Source organism: Lampetra fluviatilis, chromosome 2 (genome assembly GCF_964198595.1).
Source record: "Lampetra fluviatilis chromosome 2, kcLamFluv1.1, whole genome shotgun sequence".
NCBI classification, from domain to species: Eukaryota; Metazoa; Chordata; class Hyperoartia; order Petromyzontiformes; family Petromyzontidae; genus Lampetra; species Lampetra fluviatilis.
In genome coordinates, this window is record NC_136276.1 from 17,402,126 (window position 1) to 17,423,275 (window position 21,150).

At 45.3% G+C, this 21,150-nt stretch overlaps 1 protein-coding gene across 1 annotated transcript in view; it reads right to left on the reverse strand.

Annotated features, from left to right (window-relative positions):
• Positions 1 to 21,150, reverse strand: part of LOC144943696 (zinc finger E-box-binding homeobox 2-like) — a 117,627-nt gene that overhangs the window by 15,309 nt on the left and 81,168 nt on the right. Inside the window, exons 3-5 of the mRNA XM_078871443.1 lie at positions 7,957 to 8,028; positions 6,290 to 6,484; positions 4,714 to 4,937 (exon numbers count right to left, since the gene is read on the reverse strand). Of these exons, the coding sequence (XP_078727569.1) occupies positions 4,714 to 4,937; positions 6,290 to 6,484; positions 7,957 to 8,028 (491 nt within the window). The remainder of the gene's footprint in view (positions 1 to 4,713; positions 4,938 to 6,289; positions 6,485 to 7,956; positions 8,029 to 21,150) is intronic.

Consider the following 21,150-nt stretch of genomic DNA (forward strand, 5'->3'; position numbering starts at 1 on the left):
TTGGCTTATGGAGACCTGCCATTGGAATAGCAAATATCCACCAACGTCTCAGGGACCCTCCATGGAGATGAGTACTACCCCGATTGTTCATTAGGGTAGCAAGACTCTCTTGGCTATGGCTTAACTTTTTACGTACACCCTTTGGTGACGGGACCAGGGCCATGCAACTCACTCCCAAGTGAGGACGTTGTTTTCAAATGAGGATAAATACGTGATTCAAATCCAGGATCTCAACAGCGCCCGCTCAATGCTCTAGGGCACGCATAACATTAACCTCAGTCTCCTCAGCCACTCAACCAGTTATCTTTAACTTACATTTCTAATGTGTACACTACTCTTCTGAGCAGTGTTCGGTGTGCTTCAATTACAGTGTTTAGTTTGTTGTCCTTCCCCCTCACCTCTGATTAGCACGGTTGGCGATGTAGGGTGAGAAATAATTCCAATGTACATGCTGGTGTCTGTGGCCTCTCAGTGGGGAAAGTTGCTGAATTTGGTAAAAGCAACTTATTTAGTTTGGTCATCAGCATATAATTAGAGGACAACTATTAAATGTCCTCTTATTCACCCAAAGGCTTAAATGCTGGATCTCAATCGTGCTCCCTCACTGCCCTGACATCGTGCGGTGGACCATGGGGCCCAAATGCCTCTTTTAGTTTCTTATTTGACAAATCACTTTAAAAAGCACGACGAGGGGATGTTCATGCTTCTTGGGCCCAAGACCGTGATCCAGCCGAGTACGTAGAGGTCAACCAACAACCATGAGGTCAAAAACAACGTGGGTTGTTGGTTGTGAATATGGCGAACAACAGGTGGATAATTAAATGCGAGAATCGGGTGGAATGGGGATTGGCAGAATGTTCAAGGTCAAGATTAAGGGGTCATTGTAGCCAATGATGTTGTGATGAACTCACCATCTCTCTCTCTCTCTCTTGCCTCTGCTACATCTTACAGCTGTTGCACTGTTGACACCCAACCTCCAGGGTCTTCTCTCAGAGTAATAATACATTCACATCTACAATCCTTTGTCCATCCACCGATGGATGAAGGCATTGCCATGCTGCGTCGGCCATGGGAGTTGTCGGCAGTGGAGGTCGAATGGCTATGGGTGTCGGGGGATAGTTCATGTGTCACTGAAAACTTGTGTTGCCCACGGCGGGGGATGCAAACTCAGTGCACTAACCATTGCAATACCACTTCACAACGTTCTCACATTGTGCCAACGGATATTATTTGCTTAGTCATTGTGATTCATTTGGAGGCAGCTCGGTAGGTGAAGCAGTGGAGCTTCCAAGTGTGAACCCATGAGTTAAAATTCTGGCCAAAGTCAATCAACTCATCATCATCATCATTACATTAACTCCACCTGCTGAAGCACACCACTTGGTGATATGTCAACGGTGCTTAATGGATATATTTGTTCCTGGCCATAACAATAGGGAATTCTACAGCTGAGGCAGGATCACTGATAGTGAATAGTACCATCCTTTGCTCTTTGGAGCTTTGGGGAACTTTGGTAGTTTTTTTGTCATATCACGAGTTTTTCTTTCTATACGTTGATCTTAATCTTAATTGGATGATGCCAGCAGGGCCCCTCCAGATGGGGCACAACAGCCGGCGCCATCCAAGACAAGGAGACGATCTGGACGAGGCCGATTGACAGGGGGCGGGTGTGTCCAGGTTTGTGGAGTGAGCATGGCAGGTGTGGCATGATTGACAGCTCAGATGTAATTCACACTCCCCCCTGCCCGCCCCCTCCCCTGGCAGCACCTGATGTGGCCTTTGTGGAAACCCCAAGCTGACTCATTCGGCTATTTTTGTATGCGTTCAGTTCGACCCATTTGTTGTCACAATTCGAACGGGAATGAGTGCTCGCACTGAAGTCACGTAAGAAAATGCTGTAGACGTTTTTTTAAAATAAAAATAATAATTTAATATTCGTCTTTGGGCTGCCTGCAAAGCTATTTTAACTGTAAGAAATGTCTCACGAGTACGTTGATTCCCTACGTAAGGACTTTTGCAGTAAGTCCCGCATGAGTTGGCACTGGTGTTTTTTCATGTAAACTCAAGCTCTCCCTGCCAATGAATGGATGTGGAACTTCTTTCGCACCGTACGTAGCCAACCGTGCGAATCGGGAGGTGCCGGACATAAGGTGGCATTCATCCCTGTTGCTCGCCCTAAACCCGGTGTGAATACCCCACATTCTCACAGCGAGAAGCAAAGGATTTTGTGCTGGATTTGCACTCAAGATCTCCCGAATGTAAACACAATTGCGTGACACAGCACCGCCATTGCAGGTATATGCATGTGTGATCCAATGCGCTGATATATAGTGTGCCGTTTAAAATGTTGATCTCATTGCAGCGTTTTGGAATTGTAAAGTTTCATGAGTAAGGTTTTCTTCATTGCTCCAGTACATGTTACGTGATGTCGTAGATTTGAACAAGTAAACTGCACCATTTTGAAATTGCCTATGAATGTCGATGGACTATTTTCAAAAATGTCTCCTTCAGTTTAATTAATCGTTCACAAAACATCATCATTCCATCCACTGCCAATTGGGTTTTGCATAAATTTTGTATTCAATAATAACAGCTCATTATTTACCTATCAAAGATTCAACCGCGTCCCTCCAACTCTTTACAACTCAAGAGCCTGCTAGAGATGTTTGGTCAGTTCCAGGCGTTGTCTGTTGCATTTGAGAGGAAACTGGATTGTCAACATAAAACCCGTGCGCATGAATAGATAACACTGGAAAATCTGCACAGATAGGTTAGCAACCTATTTGCTGTGCGACCAAAGGCTGGTCCCCTTGTAGTACAGAAGATTATTCTCATGCACATCATGAAATTTGCGCAACCCGCGAATCGTGCCTTAGCAGCGTTGGATCGTACGTCACAGCTACAAAGCGACAGCTTGCTTGACAATAGTGATATCATCTCAGCGATTAAGGCCACGCAAAAAACATAGCGCTTGTTATGTTAAGTGGAACATCGTTCCAGCTGCTGCTAGCTAGAATGACTCGAAAGAAATCCTAAGCACACCACTGCAGGTCATGGGATTATTAAACACGTAACGTTCATCGCGAAATGCGGTGTTTCAATTCCGCAAACATGGGCACAGGCGTGCTGACATGTATGTGCAGGACAGCATGAACACACAGTTGGTATGAGGACAGTAAAGGCTGTATTTTTAAACCCTAGTGCAGCTGCTGGGACTTCCCAGTGGGGTGACAGCTGGTCTCTCTGGGGGAAGAGGCCATGAACAAAGATCGCGTTTGTTCCCAACATAATCTGATTCAGTGACGCAACTTCCCACCAAACCCTTACCCCCTCCCCATCCCACCCACAGCTCAATATCGCACTGCCAAATGCCCCCCCATATCCATGGGCCACCTGTCATCGACAAAAAGCGCCTCCACTGCCTGGACGGGGAGCACTCGGATAATGGCAACACGTAAACAACTGCACTGGAATTACCCATTTTAAGTTGCCGTGAAATGCTCTTAGCGTCTCTTGCTCAGAATGACCTATATTGTATTACTGGTGCAGACCGTGTACGCACCGTGTTTGCAAAAACCATGGGGGGAAAAAATCCTACGCATTGCATTTGACGTGCGTCGCACGGCATTACTGCCGCTGTAGCTGTCCACAGTGAGCTTGTGGTCTTACCACAAAGCAGGCGATGAGAGCCTGCGTGGACATTCGCGCAGGAGGCCCGTGGCACGTGCAGGAGCACACAAGCGTGCATGCAGGAGGCACACAACGCTCTCTCACAGAGGACGTGGCCAGCCAATCACAACCACACCTACCTCGCATCCGATGATCTGGGCATAGCCTCACACAGCTCATTGGATGCTTGATCACCATCTCACCTGGTCAATAATTACAGCCTCGCTTGCACGAATGATTACCTTCTTATCCGGTGAGTGATTTGGCCCTCGCCTGCTGAATGATTACTGTCTCACCTGGAGAGTGATTACCATCTCACCTCTTGGGTTGCAGTCTAACCTGGTCAGTGATTTCAGTCATACCTGATGAGGAATCACAGCCTCACCCGGTGAGCAATTGTAGCCTCACTCGGTAAGTAAGTATAGCCTTGCAGTATGATTGATTGCCATCACACATGGTCAGTGATCACGACTCACCTGAAAAGTGATACCGTTCTCACCTGATGAGCGGGATTACTGGCTCAACTGGTGATGGTAAATACACCCTGACCTGGTCAGAACAATTTCAGCCTCACCTGACGAGTGGGATTACAGGGACACCTGATGAATAGTCCAAAAGCATCACCTGGTGAGAGTGATTATCACAGCTTCACCCATTGAGAGCGGGGATCACAGCCTCACCCATTGAGATCAGAGATCACAGCCTCACCCATTGAGAGCGGAGATCACAGCCTCACTAGGTGAGATCAGAGATCACAGCTTCGCCCATTGAGAGCGGAGATCACAGCCTCACCCGGTGAGATCAGAGATCACCGCCTCACCCATTGAGAGCGGAGATCACAGCCTCACCAAATGAGATCAGAGATCACAGCCTCATCCATTGAGAGCGGAGATCACAGCCTCACCTGGTGAGATCAGAGATCATAGCCTCACCCATTGAGAGCGGAGATCACAGCCTCACCCGGTGAGATCAGAGATCGCAGCCTCACCCATTGAGATCAGAGATCACAGCCTCACCCGGTGAGATCAGAGATCACAGCCTCACCTGCTGACGCGCGTGCGTGCTCGTGTGCCGGTCGAGTTGGGCGCGCGTGGCGAACGCCGAGCCCGGGCAGAGCGGGCACACGAGGGGCGCGTCGCCCTCCGCGCGCCCCTCGTGCCGGTAGCGGATGTGCTCCTTGAGCGACGTTAGGCGCTTGTAGCCGCGGTCGCAGTACGGGCAGGCGAGCAGCTGCGAGAAGGCGTCCGGCGCGCTGGCAACGTGCGCATCTGTAGGTGGGGGGGGGGGGGCGATGGGGCAACTCACGTGAGTTCGCGTCCCCCCGTGTTTGGCGGCTGCTTGCGGTGTGGAGAGAATGCCCCCCCCCCACCCCCAGCTATTGCAATGGGGAATTTACATTACGCTGGCTCTCTCAGAGATCAGTTGCTTCCCGATGTTCGTTTCAGCAGATATACGCTGTCACCGATGGTTTAGGTCTGGGTAGCAATGGCAGAAGATGGTTCATAGGTGAACCCAGACAGGTGACCCCACCACCACCACCGCCCCCCCCATATGTTTTTACCCCTGAAAAAGCTGCCCGCCTTTTATAGGCTTCTCAGATATGTGCCTCGATCAAGCCATGAAAAAAAACCACGTTACGAAGTGAACAATCAACATGTATTTACACATTATTTGGTTCTTTCGGTTAAGTCACGTCTAAAGATAAAATAATAAATTAAATTAAATAATAGAATACGACGTTTCGATTGCAACACAAGCAATCATCATCAGGTATAATGAAATAGCGGCATAAAATCTAACCAGAAAACTATAGACAGACATATTAGCAGACAGATATCACCAAGATACATAGAGAGAGCAACACAGGTAACAGAGAGAGGTGGTCGTCTCTGTGGGGTGGCCTTAAATAGACAGAGGAGGGCGGATGCAGCACTTGCAGCACCACGTTTTGTTTGTTGTCCACTCATTGATATGCTAATTTTTTCTCTAACCCCCCTCCCTCTCTCTGCATCCGCCCTCCTCTGTCTATTTAAGGCCACCCCACAGAGACGACCACCTCTCTCTGTTACCTGTGTTGCTCTCTCTATGTATCTTGGTGATATCTGTCTGCTAATATGTCTGTCTATAGTTTTCTGGTTAGATTTTATGTCGCTATTTCATTATACCTGATGATGATTGATTGTGTTGCAATCGAAACGTCGTATTCTATTATTTAATTTAATTTATTATTTTATCTTTAGACGTGACTTAACCGAAAGAACCAAATAATAATTCCTGCAGTCACGAAAGTTCTAAAATTAAGAATGTATTTACACAGTCGAATGGCCACAGCCTGCAGACAGATTAAGGAGTCATGTGGTCTGCATGCCACCCCCCTCTGCATAGCTAACCGTCGACCTCACACCACCGCGAAGGCAACCTCCCACCATGCTGTAGGTGGCAACAGTTGCTGGGACAGCGACTCTTACGACCTGCACAGCGCTCAATGTCGCTCACTTCCTTCTGGAGCCACTGAACGGGCCGCGTTGAGTCTACCCAACACGTGGCCGTATTGGCTACTGCCACTGTGGTTGCTGGTGGAGAGCGCGCGTGCGCGCGCGTGCTCTGGCTCTCTGGGTACCGTTTTCTGCCGGTCCTTCGTGCTCGGGTGTGCCTTGGTGCAGCGCAGGGTCCTCCGGAGCCTCCGGGTAAATCACGGCCGTGTCGCTGCGGCGCAGGAACTCGGCGATGCTGCTCGCCTGCCCGTCTCCCTCCGCGCACTTCTTCTGCCTCGCAAAGTAGTTGTCGAATTCCGACGGATGGTTGACGCTTGTGACTGTGACAAGCAAACAGCGGGCGTGAGATGGACGGACGCGCCCGTGGTTTTGTGAGGTTGCGCTGCCTAGCCTAAGTTGTCTTGTGGTTGTTGTTGTTGTTTGACTTGCATCCCACTGGGATTTTTGCACACAGCGTTGGTTTACGGTGCTCATAGGGCTATACCAAATAAATGAAACTGAATCGAAAACTGAAAAAACTTAAACTGTCGGTCGACATGCGTTGCTATCACGGCTCGCCATAGCATGCAAACAATGTGAGATCAGCACGAAGCATCGCGAGACGTAACCCTCTCAAGTGATGTATCCTTATTAAGTAATAAAGACTTCATTTTTGCATAGCCCTTCTCACTCTTGATACCAACATGTCAACAGACCTCGGTGTGCCTTTGGTTCGGGCCGTGTTGAATTTAGCGCCTGGCTCGGTCTGTGGGGCATTATTATTTTTTTCTTCACAGCAGCAGCAACGGCAGCCACCGATACGCGGCCGCGCCACAGACAATCAACATCATGAAGGCTCAAAGCCTAGCACCTGTTTCTTTTTCTTAAGGGGAGGGGAGTAAAAAGGGATCGGCGACTGAAACCTCAACCCTACCCTGCCTGCCACGTGTCCTTCCAACGCTAAATTCAACCACCTGGCCTCGGCCCCTTTGGGGCGCCACGGGCGTTGTAACGCAGCTTCGCAGTGGCTTTTAATAGACACATTTTCTGGAAGGAACTCTGCTCGGTCGCTCCGATAGCAGGTGCTCTGCCGCAAGAGAGGACCCTCACGGCTACGCGCGCACGTGTGCTCTGGGGCGGGGTTATTTTTACCGCGTGCTCGTTACACGATTGCGACGCGCAACGTTCGGCGCTTCCCCCACCCAAACGGAGCTGCGCCTGCCCGTTTAAATCGTAGGGCAGCGTGCACTATAACTCGAGTGACGACCGCCTTCAGAGTACGGTAACCCGCCCGTTACATTTTGCAAACTAAGTAAGTGGTATCTCGCTGGGTGGGGCTGTCGGCAAAGCGTGCCCTCTCACGGCCACAAACATTCGCAACATCGTGAGTTCACATCCCAGCAGGAGGTCAAACTTGGTTCATCAAGTGAGTACCACTTTTGTGGGAAGTCAATCATGGTGGTCCTAAGAAGGAGCATGTCCCTGCCTCGGTAATGTGGAATTTCCACCCCTGGTTACAAGCCACCCCGAAACTTGTTTAATTGAGGGAGATGCCATGACTTTGACGATAATAACTTTTAAGTGTTTGCTATGATTCATACGGATACTTGCCAGTGAAGTAAATAATTAGTTTTTAAATCAACGTGAAAAAAAAAGCCCAAAGTGTTGGCAACTATGCAATATTTACATCATGTGCAATCTGGGCTTTCCAGAGTAAAACAGAAACTTTTTTTCCCAGCTTAAAATCAGAATGAAAGAGGATGCTACATGTTCATGTTTGGAGAAGACCAAAGAACCACTTCGAAGGACTTACTATTAGTGAGTTCTCTATTGAGCTTAAGTATGGCTTCAGGCCCCATGGTGACTCTCTCCTCTCTCAAGCCATCTGCAAGCACACAAACACACAAACACACAGACATACACATTAGTTGTTAAAAAAAAAGTATGAGGCGAAAAACAATCATTTTTGATAGCTTTTACAAAACGAAGTTAAAGTGTATGTGTTCGTTTTCTTGCCACCTAAAAGTAAACATTGGCATTAATTGCATATACACATCTGCTCGTGTGTCATTTGCCAACGCTCAAGGAAAGTGGATTTGCATGGAAACATCTTGACATTGGTGAAAGGGGTTAGTTCACTACACTGAACCAGGCACGCTGAGCTAAATTCCTGGTTATGGCAAACATGAGTGACAAGTGACATCCAAACCAGTCCTAGGCCTCTCAGTTCGACAACAGACACTATTTATAAAAAAAAAACCTTCCCATTACAGACTTGGTGTGGGGAAACTTTCATCCAGCAGTAGATTGACAAAATAGCTGTAAATTAGTAATATGATTTACCATGGTATTGAATGCATCTGCCATGTGTGGAACCCACCTATTTTTCCTGTGGTAAGTGTGAGTACACTCAGGGTTACTCGTTCCTCTATCATTTGCTCTGTGACTTTTGAGTGTGTCGCTTTATGAGTAGGTGTTGGGAGCGAGGCCAATGCAAGGCTCCTGGTTCAGAGAAAGCTGGTATGGTTAAATAGGTTATAGGGAAGTGTGTTATTGAAAGGGTTTAATTATCACACAATTACACTTGTGGCTTTGGAAGTGGTTTAAAAGAGTTTCTAATGCTCCCCTAACTATATATAGAAACAATATGATAGTTGTGATAATGGTAATACCGTTAACCTTCACATAACAAGAAAGAGTTTCACTGAGTCCCAAGACTCATTTTCAGAAGTGTCCCACTTTTGAGTGTTTAGGTTTTATTTAACCAGGTCATATTTCAAGAGACCAAGATAGTCCATCTCATTTTCAAGAATGACCTGCTTTATGTGTTTGACCAATTCATCAATGGGTGTTTTGCATGTGAGAGTAAACCGGTGTGTCCATCATACACCGACTCATAAAAGTGATACCACCAACAAAAAATGAACAGGTCACACCCTAATTGCTGTACTGCCACATCTGACCACATTGTATCCCTGCTGGTGGCTCACACAATGAAGTCTCTACACAGTCCACCAAACCAACCTTCATAATTCTGGATTACAAGTGTGCGTCACCAAATCTGGTGGCCTGAACACTGGGACGAGTGATCGTCGGGTGATGGGCTTTGCTTTGAGCATTTTTTATTGACGCTCTTAACAGAGGATGTGTTTAGTGTCTATCTGCCCTGCACACAACTGCACACAGCTTGTAAAACTGTTGTCATGGATAGCACAACAGCATTCAATCAATGTTTCTTGTGATGATACAATAAACCTTTCAATCATCATGTAAGTGTGGCTAACTCTAACCCAACTCAACTCGATCTTCAGAAACTTCCATAAGTTTCTGAAGATCAAGATACATAAAAGCGAACCAAGATGCCTCCTATATTTGCCAGGCCCAAAGTTGATTTTGCTGACGGTTTTATAAAAGCCAGTTAACTTCTCCAATTGAGTCTGCAGAGACAACGGTCAGATACATATTTATAAACACGCTACTTCTCTAGCTCTCCCACTTGCGTTATTATCACAGCGGGCACAAAATCAGTGTTTGAGAGCAATTAGAATTCTCGATGATCTCCAACCAAGACGGTTTTGATTAGACACAAATGTGATTAACAAATACTTGTTTTGTCGTGTGCGCTCATGTGTGCCACTTGGAGCCAAGCCTTGCATTGTAATTGAAAATCCACATACGGTTTTCCAAATATATTTTGTGCCACTCAACGACAACAGTTACAATTCTCCTCAGGAAGATGAGAGGACAAAAAAAAAACCCCACAGTGCTCGAAAAACGTAGCGTTCGCTGTGTGTCCTCATTCACACACGCTTACGAGAACACTGGGGTGAAGTTCTAAGGTTCTGGCCCATCTGCACTTTCAAGCATCCTTCCCGGGGGCATTGGAAACGTTCGTTGTGCAGAAGCATTGCACAATCGTGGCTACAGTAGAGGCCAGAGGTTGACGCGTGGCCTCGTGGCCAGTGATAAGAACCTCCGAGTCCCACGCACGTGCAGTCCCGCACCTCCGATTAGCAAGGTTTGGCCACGTAGTTCGACATACATGCATGTCGAGGAGCGCCCTCAAGGCCACAGAGCACCAGCCTGAAAACTTGTGCAAATGCAGCCAGAAGGAGTGACATCGTTCCTGCTGCACCACAGGCGAGCTTGCACGCATAACAAGGAGTGGCCAGATAGATAGACTTGTACGCTTATAATTGAAATCCTTTGAACAAAATCGATGATAAGCTGCAAAAAAGAAAAGTCCGTGTTGGTTGTTGCCATAATTGTTAATGACCTGAATGAAAGTCGCGTACACGGTTTTTTTTCTCTGAACAAAAGACAATAATTGTCGGAGGAACACAACAGGGAATTACAACAGTGCTGTCTGTATATATGGAAATTATTGAAAGTGGACTGGGATCAAAATAATACAAATAAAGAAATAAGCAACAGTAGATTTGTCTATTATTTGGAGATTTAACAATAAAATCAGCATAGTGATAACGTACTAATGGAATGTTACCAATCAGGGCATGTTATCGTCCATTGACGTGTGGATGGAAGATATGAGACAATTACAAGTAAAAGTAACAAAAGATGATGAGTATGGTCAGATGCATTTTGGGAAGATCGTTGAGAGACAGACAGGGGAACATATGAATCGGAGAACAAACGCAAACAACAGAGACATCACAGTGACTGGAAAGACAGCACACATCACGGGAAGGTTTTTAAAGGTTGATGGATGAGACTGGTGGCAGAACGGCAGTCAGGGGAGTGATCATTCTGCAGACGATGAGCACCTTGGGGATAGAGCGATAAGATTAGTTCGTATCTATGGGGGACCCTCTTTGTCAGTATCAAGATGATGATGATAAAAATAAATAGGCTATAGCCTTTCCAGTAGGTGCTAAGATGTTCAAACGCCAAATAGACACCTATCACAAGGCAACAAGTCTGCATTAACCACACACGATTGTGGTAAAATATGCTTGTACATGTGTTTTTTTTTTATCAGATTCATTCATGTGTGGGAACTATATGGATTGAGGCATCGCTGGACCATAGCAAGAGTCAATGACATGGGGAGGCCTTCATCCAGCAGTTGCTAAAACAAGGCTGCTGATGGTGATCTGGCTGATATCATCCACATTACTACACCAAGAATGTAGCTTTATCATTGCATACAGTCAAAGTGTCCCCTGTTCAAAACTGCATGAGAGCAGTGCTCATTTCTGTCAGACGTCTTAAGACAGTGGAGAACATTCCACATTTCTATGGATGGTACCATTCTTTCCAAAGAAACAAACGATATTGCATTCCCCCAAAGCAGTACAGAAGTTATTTTATCTAGCCCAGAGGGAGGATAGGCTGAGCAAACTCCAACTATGATTTGAACTCACAACCTTGATTGTGAGATGAGCATTCTCACCACAGTGCCACTCAGCTGGATTGTATAATTAGGAGGCAGCCCATGGTATAAGTCAGGTATGAGCCACTAAAAAGGCTTATTTGAATTCTGTTACTAGTCTCCTAGCCCCTCCATGTGATAGGAAGACTAATTCACCCAACGACCACTGCAGAACAAAAGGGGCATTTTGAGAACGATGAGGAATCCTCAAAATAATTAATCCCTGGCATGAGACAGACCCGTGGGGTTACGGGCCGTGTTTCACGTTGCGCGTGCGTCGCGAGTGCATGCAATTCCCTGCGGGCAGCGCAGTTGTGTAGATGCTTCTGATTTTATGTGACGTCCCTTCCACAAAGCGCCCGTCAAGTTCTCAAGCACCTGCTCGCCGTACCATGGGGCTGAGCAAAAAGGTACAGCGGCCGCTTAATCCACGACTGTCTCCGTTTATAATGTCACCAGTTATTTACCCACGTAAGACTAACTGGGCCAGTTTAACACGTAGGCTTTCGCGACCAATATCATCCATAATACAGGTGTTTTGGGTTAGATCGCGTAAATATAAATGCGTCGTTAAAACCCGTCACCACCCGACACAGCCAATTAGTAAGGTTTGTCACGTAAGCAGAACATGCCGATTCGTTACTAGCACAGCACACCTGTGTGTTGGAGAGCAAATCCATAACGTTTACAATTAACTAAGCCTTAATACGTTTGCAGGAGGGTACTGCATTTGGATATTTGGCCAATACCATTTGTGAGTGTTTGGAATGTGATCCGAGACTCGGTGCGTCTTTTCTTGGATCAAAAAAAACCCCTTGAAACTCCCACATTGCAAGCATGATATCCTCTTCACTTTTTGGCAAACGTTAAATTTTTTGTCCCATTTTCTATGCCATCGCCCATGTTTCTGATCCATATGTCATAGCAGGTGCATGCTGGGAATTGCACTAAAAGACAGAACTCATCAATAAATCCAAGATTTTGAACGCTCCATATTTAGCAAAGAGCTTGAGACAGAAGCACGGATGTCACAGATATCAGAGGAGTACAAGTTAGAGGCATCATGTTGAATGTTCATGAAAGTAAGTCGGCTTGCACAAGGCTGCACCTCACTCGAAGGGATGATGGCCAGTGGTCGAGACTAACGACATAGTTGCATCCAAAACAATAAACAAACCCAAGAGGTGTCCACGGAGGAGACGAAGTAATGAGATAAGCTCGGGGGGGGGTGGGACGGCGGGGGGAGATGAGTATTATGTCACGTGCTTGAGAGATGGCAATTAATTCGGGAGGCCTTCATCTGGCTGTGGATAGATCATGGCTGATAACGATCCCCACTTCTAAAAGGGTTGAAGGGAAAGATGTCAAGAGGTGCAGGGGGAGAGATCTCATCATCGGAAGCATTGCAATACATAGCTCGAAATCCACTCAGGTTCGGTCAGTGTGCCAGCGTACGTTTCCCATGGTGTTCACATTGATTAGGAACGTGCTAATTGAATGAATGGTTGTTTTCCATGTAAGTCACAGGAAGTGCGTTGGAGAGAGTCAACGGGGGGCTCTCTGAAAACCTGCAAAGCGTACACGTTCACATTTACTGCATGAACAGGAACCGCAATTTCACGGCCGTTAGAAATCTGCGGAAGAGCCAACTTCCCTAATTAAAGTCGCACTTCTCCGTGGGTGTGAAAATGGTGCAACAAAACACTGTATACATTCATCTGAAAATCACTTATTGTATCTATAGATTTTTCCATCTGATGATCAGCTTTTTGTGTCATTTGGAGAAATGGATAAGGCCCGTAACTACCAAATGTCCATAAATGATTTCACAGTTCATATATACAGAACACGTACAGCTGAGCAAGCTGAGTTGGTACAGCTGTTGACTCTCATCGTACCCATAACAAGGCCAACTCAGCCCATCATCTCCCAAGGGTCAGTTAAATCACCACCACCTGGGTGCACACATTGGTGAGAAATCAGCAGTGACACCCTCATGAGACTGGTTCTTGGCATATGATTATGGAACTTTCACAACCGTCTCCATATAAAAATAGATCAAATCATCACAAACTGTTTGTGAACATATGACATTTGAAGTCTGTCCTTGCCAAGAAGAATTGTAACCAAAAAAAATCACGGGTCCAGATTAAAGTAACATTAAGTTTCACGCTTTTTCCCAATTCCGACAAAAGGTAGTAATCCTGCGAAGGTGAATCGATCACTTTAATTTACAAGTTTTGGGGGAGATTAACCTCATGGAAGGTCTCATTCTCTCATTCTGCGACGAAACCTCAGCCAATTATTTAATTATTTTCTGGGGGGGAGAGTGTGTGGGAGGGGGGGTGAGTCGGGGCCACGTGTGTTGACGTCAGAATGTTCGTCCTTCCGATGCACTGAACAGAACAATCAGGCTCCGTCCGTCTCTCTCACACACACAGATGCCAGCGAGCATGAGAGCTGCTCCGCCATTCCGCCATCCACTGAGAATTATAGTACACATCCAAATATGGTTTAGGCCTATGTGACAACAACGATGATGGTCATGAATACGATGTTCAAGATGATGACAGCAATAAACATGATGATGATGATGAGGATAATGATGTTGGATGACAGTGACACAGATGACAGTGGTTATCTTGCAATGATGATGACGTTGCTGATGGTGGGCCGCCAATCGCCAATGCACCAACCTTTACCAAAGAACCGCTGTTATCCCTTCAAAAATTCTCGAAACAAACTGCCGAAATAGCCATGTAAGGATAGCCAAGCACACAGTACCTTGAAGTTTGTGAGCAACAGAGCAGTTCCCATTTTTATGTCATTGAAAATTAAGCAATATTATTGTTAAAGTGTCTCCCTGCTTAATTCAGCAAAGGCGCGGTGCTTTTTTCCGGATTGACAGAAATGAATGAAGCAAGGAGTTCAAATGATCAATGTAATGGTGAGAGACGGTCTCCATAGCAAAACCATGTTACGTGATTCGTACTTTTTGCTTGAAAGAATTAATTAATGAGACACCTCCTGTTGACCGTCTATAAAACTGCAATCGCTTTTGAATCATTGTGTTGATGTCCCATTGACCCTCTGACTAGGGTTTTGAACTATTCAACATTTCCCAATTTGCGAGGTGGAGCACCGAGCCACAAAGGACACACTTGGATGGTTAATAGCGATCAGAACGCAGCCACTAATTTGCACTGATCAGTCAGGTACGTGGGGGGCTTCTGAGGATTTCTTTTCACCCGGGTCAATCTTTCACTCTGGAGAGTAGCCGCAATGCCGTCACAGACGTTCCACACAGCCCTCATCATACGAGCACTCGAGTAGTCATCACCGCCCACGCGGCTATCTTCAAACGTAATTAGTCCGCAGCACAGCGCTTCCTGCAAAACGAATGGGTTTTCCCCAGAAAACAGTGAACATTTGTGAACGATATATATACGCTTGCTGACAAAAAAAATAAACAACAAAAAAGCTGACAGTAAGGGGGTTCTTGTTGTTATCTTGTGCTGCCCCTGGTGCTTGAGAAGTCAAGCCCCATTCTATCTCCTCTCCCACAGTTTCCTTCCTTGGCGTGGTGATGAACCAGCCACCCCACGCTGCTCGCTCTGCAGCCGTGTGCTGCGCCGTCTCTGACACGATACTTCTGCAATGCCAAGGCACAGTGCATCTAGAGGCCATTGTGCAATGATGCCCAGGCACTTGAGGCAATGTCTAACGAAGCGAAAAAGGTGGCGAATTGGTGCGACATCACCAATAACGTCAAAAAAGGAAGTGTGGATAAGTTTGTGCTGTAGGTAATTTGTTTTTTTTTACCTGAGTGGTGATTGGGGGTTCAAATCAACAGAAGATATGTTGGTAGTTTTTTTTTTATTATTTGGGTCTTTCGGTAAAGTCACGTAGATAGGTTAAAAAAAAAGAACAAAAAGAACAAAAAAATACAAAAAGAAATACGTTTTCTTTTTTCCTCCTGATGACGACCACTTGCGTTGCGATCAAAACGTCGTAGTTTTTGGATATTTTTCTAATTTAGTTTGAACCTATCTACGTGACTTTACCGAAGGACGCAAATAATATTAATTCCTGCAGTCACGAAAGCTTTAAGTCATGGTTGTTTTTTCCTTTAGTATTCAAGATAAATGTGCTCACTGAGATGATGCAAATGTCGGCCTTCTCAAATGATGGAGGGTGAGCATATTAACTACCCAGAATGCTCCACAACGGCACATTATGGTTATGTTTTAACAACACAATTTTTTTTTATTGTTATGTTGAACAGGGAGTATTTAGCAAGCCGGACTCTGCTGATGGAATTCAAAAGATTTGAACCAGTCGAGCACGTCCTTGCTTTAACAAATACATATTCGACGACGAAGAACAAAGGTTTCATGTCCATGTCAAGAGACAAACTGAGGTCAGTTTATATAACTTGATCATTCAAAATTAAAGAGTTACCCCCGGAGCATAAGAAGGTATTGAGTTCCTGACATGAGGTTAAAAAGTTTAAAAAGGGAAATAATACGAGAGAAATAATACACTCATATCTTGACAAATAATGTCGTATTAGATCTCGAATCCGTGAGTATTGTACCTTCTTTGATATGCTAAATATTGTGCATGCCTTGAAAGGTTTTACCGCCGTGCAATTGCAATTTCCCTCTGTTAGTATTTAAATGCGAGACCTGTTTTAGTTCTGTTCGCTAGGCCTGGACTGGCTTCACTTATCCGATGCAGAGCTCCGCTTGTGAAAGAGACTTCATGGCCCTCGGTGGGTTCTTGCCTGGTGAAGAATGTTGGTGGTGATGATGATACAACGCTGTTATTTTTCGCGAAAATGTAGCCAAAGAATATGGTTGATTAGTTGAACGAACAGCTGCTCATCAATGAGTAAAATGTAAACGAAGAAACATTACAAATAGCCTTCGTGGAGAATTCGTGTTGGTGTGTCGAATCCATAGACAACGAAAGTCTTAAGAAAATAAACTCTCTCATGCTTAAAGCTTACAAGGATGTTCAGCTGTCAGCTTTTATTCCCAAAATATGTCAGTGTGGATAATTTGCAGTGTTGATAAAAGCAGTCCCAGGGTCTGTCCATGTTAACTTCACAGCAGACAAAGCATGCTCTGGTAACAACAGCCTGAAATGTAACTCAATGATGACAGAGTTCAAACTCAGGCAGCCCTAAAAACTGACTGGCGTGAATAACTGGCATTCACCATCCCAGCAGCCCATCAGCATGTCCCCACATCATCTAATGCAATCTTTCACAGGACTTACCTGCAGCGATATAACGCTTACTGAGCGAGTGTGGAAGTTTTCTACCAGCTGGATATTTTGCGATCGTTCAGCGTTGCTCATTGGACCAGAGGATCATCTCCTGTGTGCTCCCGGCCGTTTGGAATTCCCTACTTCCAGTGACCTGCACTGTTGACTTCACATTTCGTCCCCTTCTCCTGCACTGATGACTGATGTCTCCCCGATCTAACGTCTTCTTTGCTGTTCACACGACACTATGACTGTCTTCTCCTCCTTGCTGTATGTATGTTGAACTTCTTTCGCACCGTACGTAGCCAACGATGCTAATCAGAGGTGCGGTCACATACACCCAGCCCTCTGCTCAATCTGTCCATTCGCCACTGCTTGTATCTTCAAATATGGATTCAATATCAACATTTCAACTATAAACTATTTTCATTTGACTAGATAAGGCCAACTGGCCTATATTGCTCTTTTTCAGAAGTGACCTGGCCACAAATTAATACTTTAACAAAGTGGCTTATCACGTGGACATTTATACCAGCCAAATACTCTAAAGGCATGTTTATTCTAAATGTGGAGGGGAAACCGGAGGACCCAGAGAAAAGTCCGCGCGACCACGGGGAGAACACGCAAACTCCAAATTCACGGGCGTTAGGGTCAGGATCGAACTCACAAGCTCCTGCGTACCAGGCGAGGGAGTTAAAATCTGGCCACTGTGGCACCCCACATTAACTGCCTAACTATAAAAAGTAAATGTGCATATGGGAGAGTCTGGGAATAACATGTTACAAGCATTACTGTATTTAGATTACTAAAGCCAGTCTTGTGTAATCCTAAATGATTCCTTGACTATTTTCAGTATGTAACCGGATTAAGTATGCTGAGCATTGGCTAGCGCATTCCTTTAATGATTACTTTAATTACAAGTTTTCGAAGTGATTTCACAACTGCACAAGTGAAACGGTCAAGTCAGCAACGTGGCTTAATGTAATGAAAGCAGCAGCCGATCCTCACATATGACACTACAAAAGCCCACGATTGTAGCAAAGTGCCGCTATCATTGAGCTTGAGTCAACCTGTTATCTGGAATGAAGTTATTATTACTGTGCAGTACTGTCTACTGCTTTACAAGTACAAAAACAGGGATGATGTTACTTCCCAAAACCCAGTTGGTGACAGGTCGACTCAGCAATGCTGCCGTGGGAATGGCAGGCCGAGTCGGTGTGCGTGATTAGTAAGGCAAGCCGGTGAACTCCCCAGCGGTGGTGGAAACGCAGCGACAGAACTGGCATTGTGGGGCAACACTGAGTGGCACGGAAGCCTCGGCGCTTGCATGGGACTCCTCTCTCGCCGAGGCTCCGAGATGTGGGGAGTCGCCACTTCTCAAAAGTCTCCACCTCCGTCACTTCGACTCAGCAACATTCGCATTGCAGATGAAGGCGGGCAAGGGCATCTTGAGATATGATCACAAAGACGTAGGTGCGGTGTAAATAAAAATTATATTGCAATGTAGTACACCTTTTGGCATCGCCTGGTCTAACACCGTTTTGAGACGAGGCTCAAGAGAAAGCTCTCTCTGGTGTGGATCAATCAACTTTAAGGACAGTGCACATTATCAGAGTTATGTTCTTTTGTTTGTATTATGACTGCAGGTATTGCGGTCTATGCAAACATGACTCCTTGTAAAAAGGTGTCAGTTTTGTTGCCAGATAGAAGGGTAAAGAACCAATTATCATATTTTTACTGGCAAATGAGGTTCCCATAATGCATATATTATCAGTGTGTTTTTGTTTACATTCTGACCACAAGTATTGTGGTTAATGCAGACATGATTCCTTGTAAAAGGTTTCAGTTTGGTGTTTAAACATCTTAATACCTGTTTTGTTGCCAGAAAAAAGGGGAAAACCTATTCTCATATATTGCAATGTATTTACGTAACTACCGCCTCTCACTACAAATAAAGAAACGTGAAAGTTGAAAAGAGCTGGTACATTGGAACCCGCTGTTGGGTTTCTAGTAATGAAGGATTCACGAAATGTGTATGCTGGTTGGTGTGTTTATCATATGTACGCGCATGTGCGTGTGTACGTGTACATTGTTGTGTTTATTTCTTAAAGCGTGCATTATAATTTCACGTCAGAAACAAAATCAGCCGTTTCTTTTTCCCCAGCCTGGTTAGCCAAGGTAAAGGTGGTAAAACTTGGTCGTAAAAGCCATGCCCACTCTTATAAACACATCACACTGTGAACAATGACGCAAGAGTAATCCTATTTACGTTGAATTCAAGAGTGAAGCAATGTGTACAGGTATTAATTATCAGCACAGACACTCTAAGAGGCTTACTGTTTGTGCTAATAACTTCATGACAAATACTACCACATAATAACAGGAGGGTAACACTTTGGGCAGCGACCCCTTATTCAGAACGAAAAATGTCAGCTACAAATTGCAAATGACGGAGTTAGAGAAAAAATTAAGCATGCTTTTAAAAGTACAGTAACACCTTGGATTGCGAGTAACTTGGTCTGCGAGTGTTTTGCAAGACGAGCAATTTTTTTAAATAAATATTAATTTGATAAACGAGCGAGGTTTTGCTATACGAGTATTACGTATACGCTTTGTCTGCCGAGCGTCACGTGATGACAACAGATATACAAGTGCTTTGATATACGAGTGCTTTGGATTACAAACACGTTTCCGGAACGAATTATGCTCGCAATCCAAGGTTTTACTGTACTGTGGAAATTGCAACTGATTGTAATTCCCGGATCGTTGCAATGAGAACAAACCGTGGACGTAATGGGTCATGCAAACCTTTAGGACTGCTCTGGCAGCATGAGTTACCACTGGTTTTGGTTTGTCAGCAGAGCATCTTTCTAAACTCCAGGTCAGTGTCCATAGATTGGATGAGGGATTGCAGTAATCAAGCGTACGTAGTGATTTAATCACGGTCTGGACGTATTTGCTCTGTGACAATAAGTTATATAATTAAGCCACTAAATATTGCCCAAGACCACGGAGGAACTTGGAATGCAGATATATTGGTTTGTATGCAATGGCATAGGATGTTTGAAATTTAAAAAAGGCGATACACTGAAAGTCTTTAAGACTAGACAAGTGATCATGCCATTCCTGTTAACAGGCTATGTGAAAGATGAAGCCCAATGCCTCATTTCACGTATTGACTCATTTATATCTCAAAATCAGAAGTTTATTTCCCAAGTAAAGCCCTCTGAGCTCTATAGTTCAACTGGCCAGCAGGCAACAAAGTGGTGCTGTGATTGCGACTCCCACTCATGATCGAAGGAATGCAAGTGTATCCCAGTAAACCCAGCCAATCATCATCAATGTTGAGTCAATAAAATGGTTACTACTTTGTGGGAATTCTTATCGGAGACTGACGACGTCACTGCTGCCTCAGCGTTTTCCGTCCTCACTAGCCCATGATTCTTTTAGCAGGGAGACACATTGACTCCGCACGTGTACAAACGCTCATTCCTGTATTCAATATACCTTAACTTTTGACGATATGTCTTCCATTACAAGCGTTTATTTAATTAAGATGCAATTGGTGAGATAATATTGCTGCAGGGAGAAAAATAAAACAAAAATGGGTTTCTTTCCCATTCATGGACAAAGCATCAACATAGAGGTACAAAAATAATAATACATCAACGCGTGTTTAAAACTTGTGAGGGTTTACGTGAAAATAGAGACGATTTATGCGCAGCAGGAATTTACCAACCAGAGCATATTTAACAATACATCATTAACACTTAAGTTACAATTCTTTTGAGGTCTTTTTTCACCCTGCGGTTTTTTTAGTCACTTATAATAACATTCCCATGCCTTCAGTGGTGGAGCCTGGGCAAGGATTTAGGAGTAGAGTGCCTGCTTCTGCAGGGAGGGCTGCTAGCCCCTCACGGCTGTCGAATGCTTGTCCCCGTGTGCCCAGGCTCAGCGGGGAGTCTCCCCCCCCCCACTCCAAAGCGCTTGCTCAAAAGGACATTTTCAAATTGGCAAAAAAAATTATCCAAAAAAAAACCACGCCAGGGATTTCGAGCAGCGGCGAGTGTGCTCAGCGCGTGCAGCTGTGCGGACGGCTGCACCCCGACGCAAACTGTGGGGCAGTGACGACCACGCACGCTGATGTGGAAAACGTTCGTGCCGGGGCCCAGCACTGCTGACCCCCACACCCCCCTGTTCTCGGGCAGTCGCTCACAAAAAGTCGAGGCCCATTGTTGAACCCGATCGCCATCGGTATTCACAGATTCGAACGAGCGCGCGCGTGCACGTGCGTGCGTGCGTGGTGGACTCAGCCTCATAATGAGTACCTGGTGCGGTGTGTGT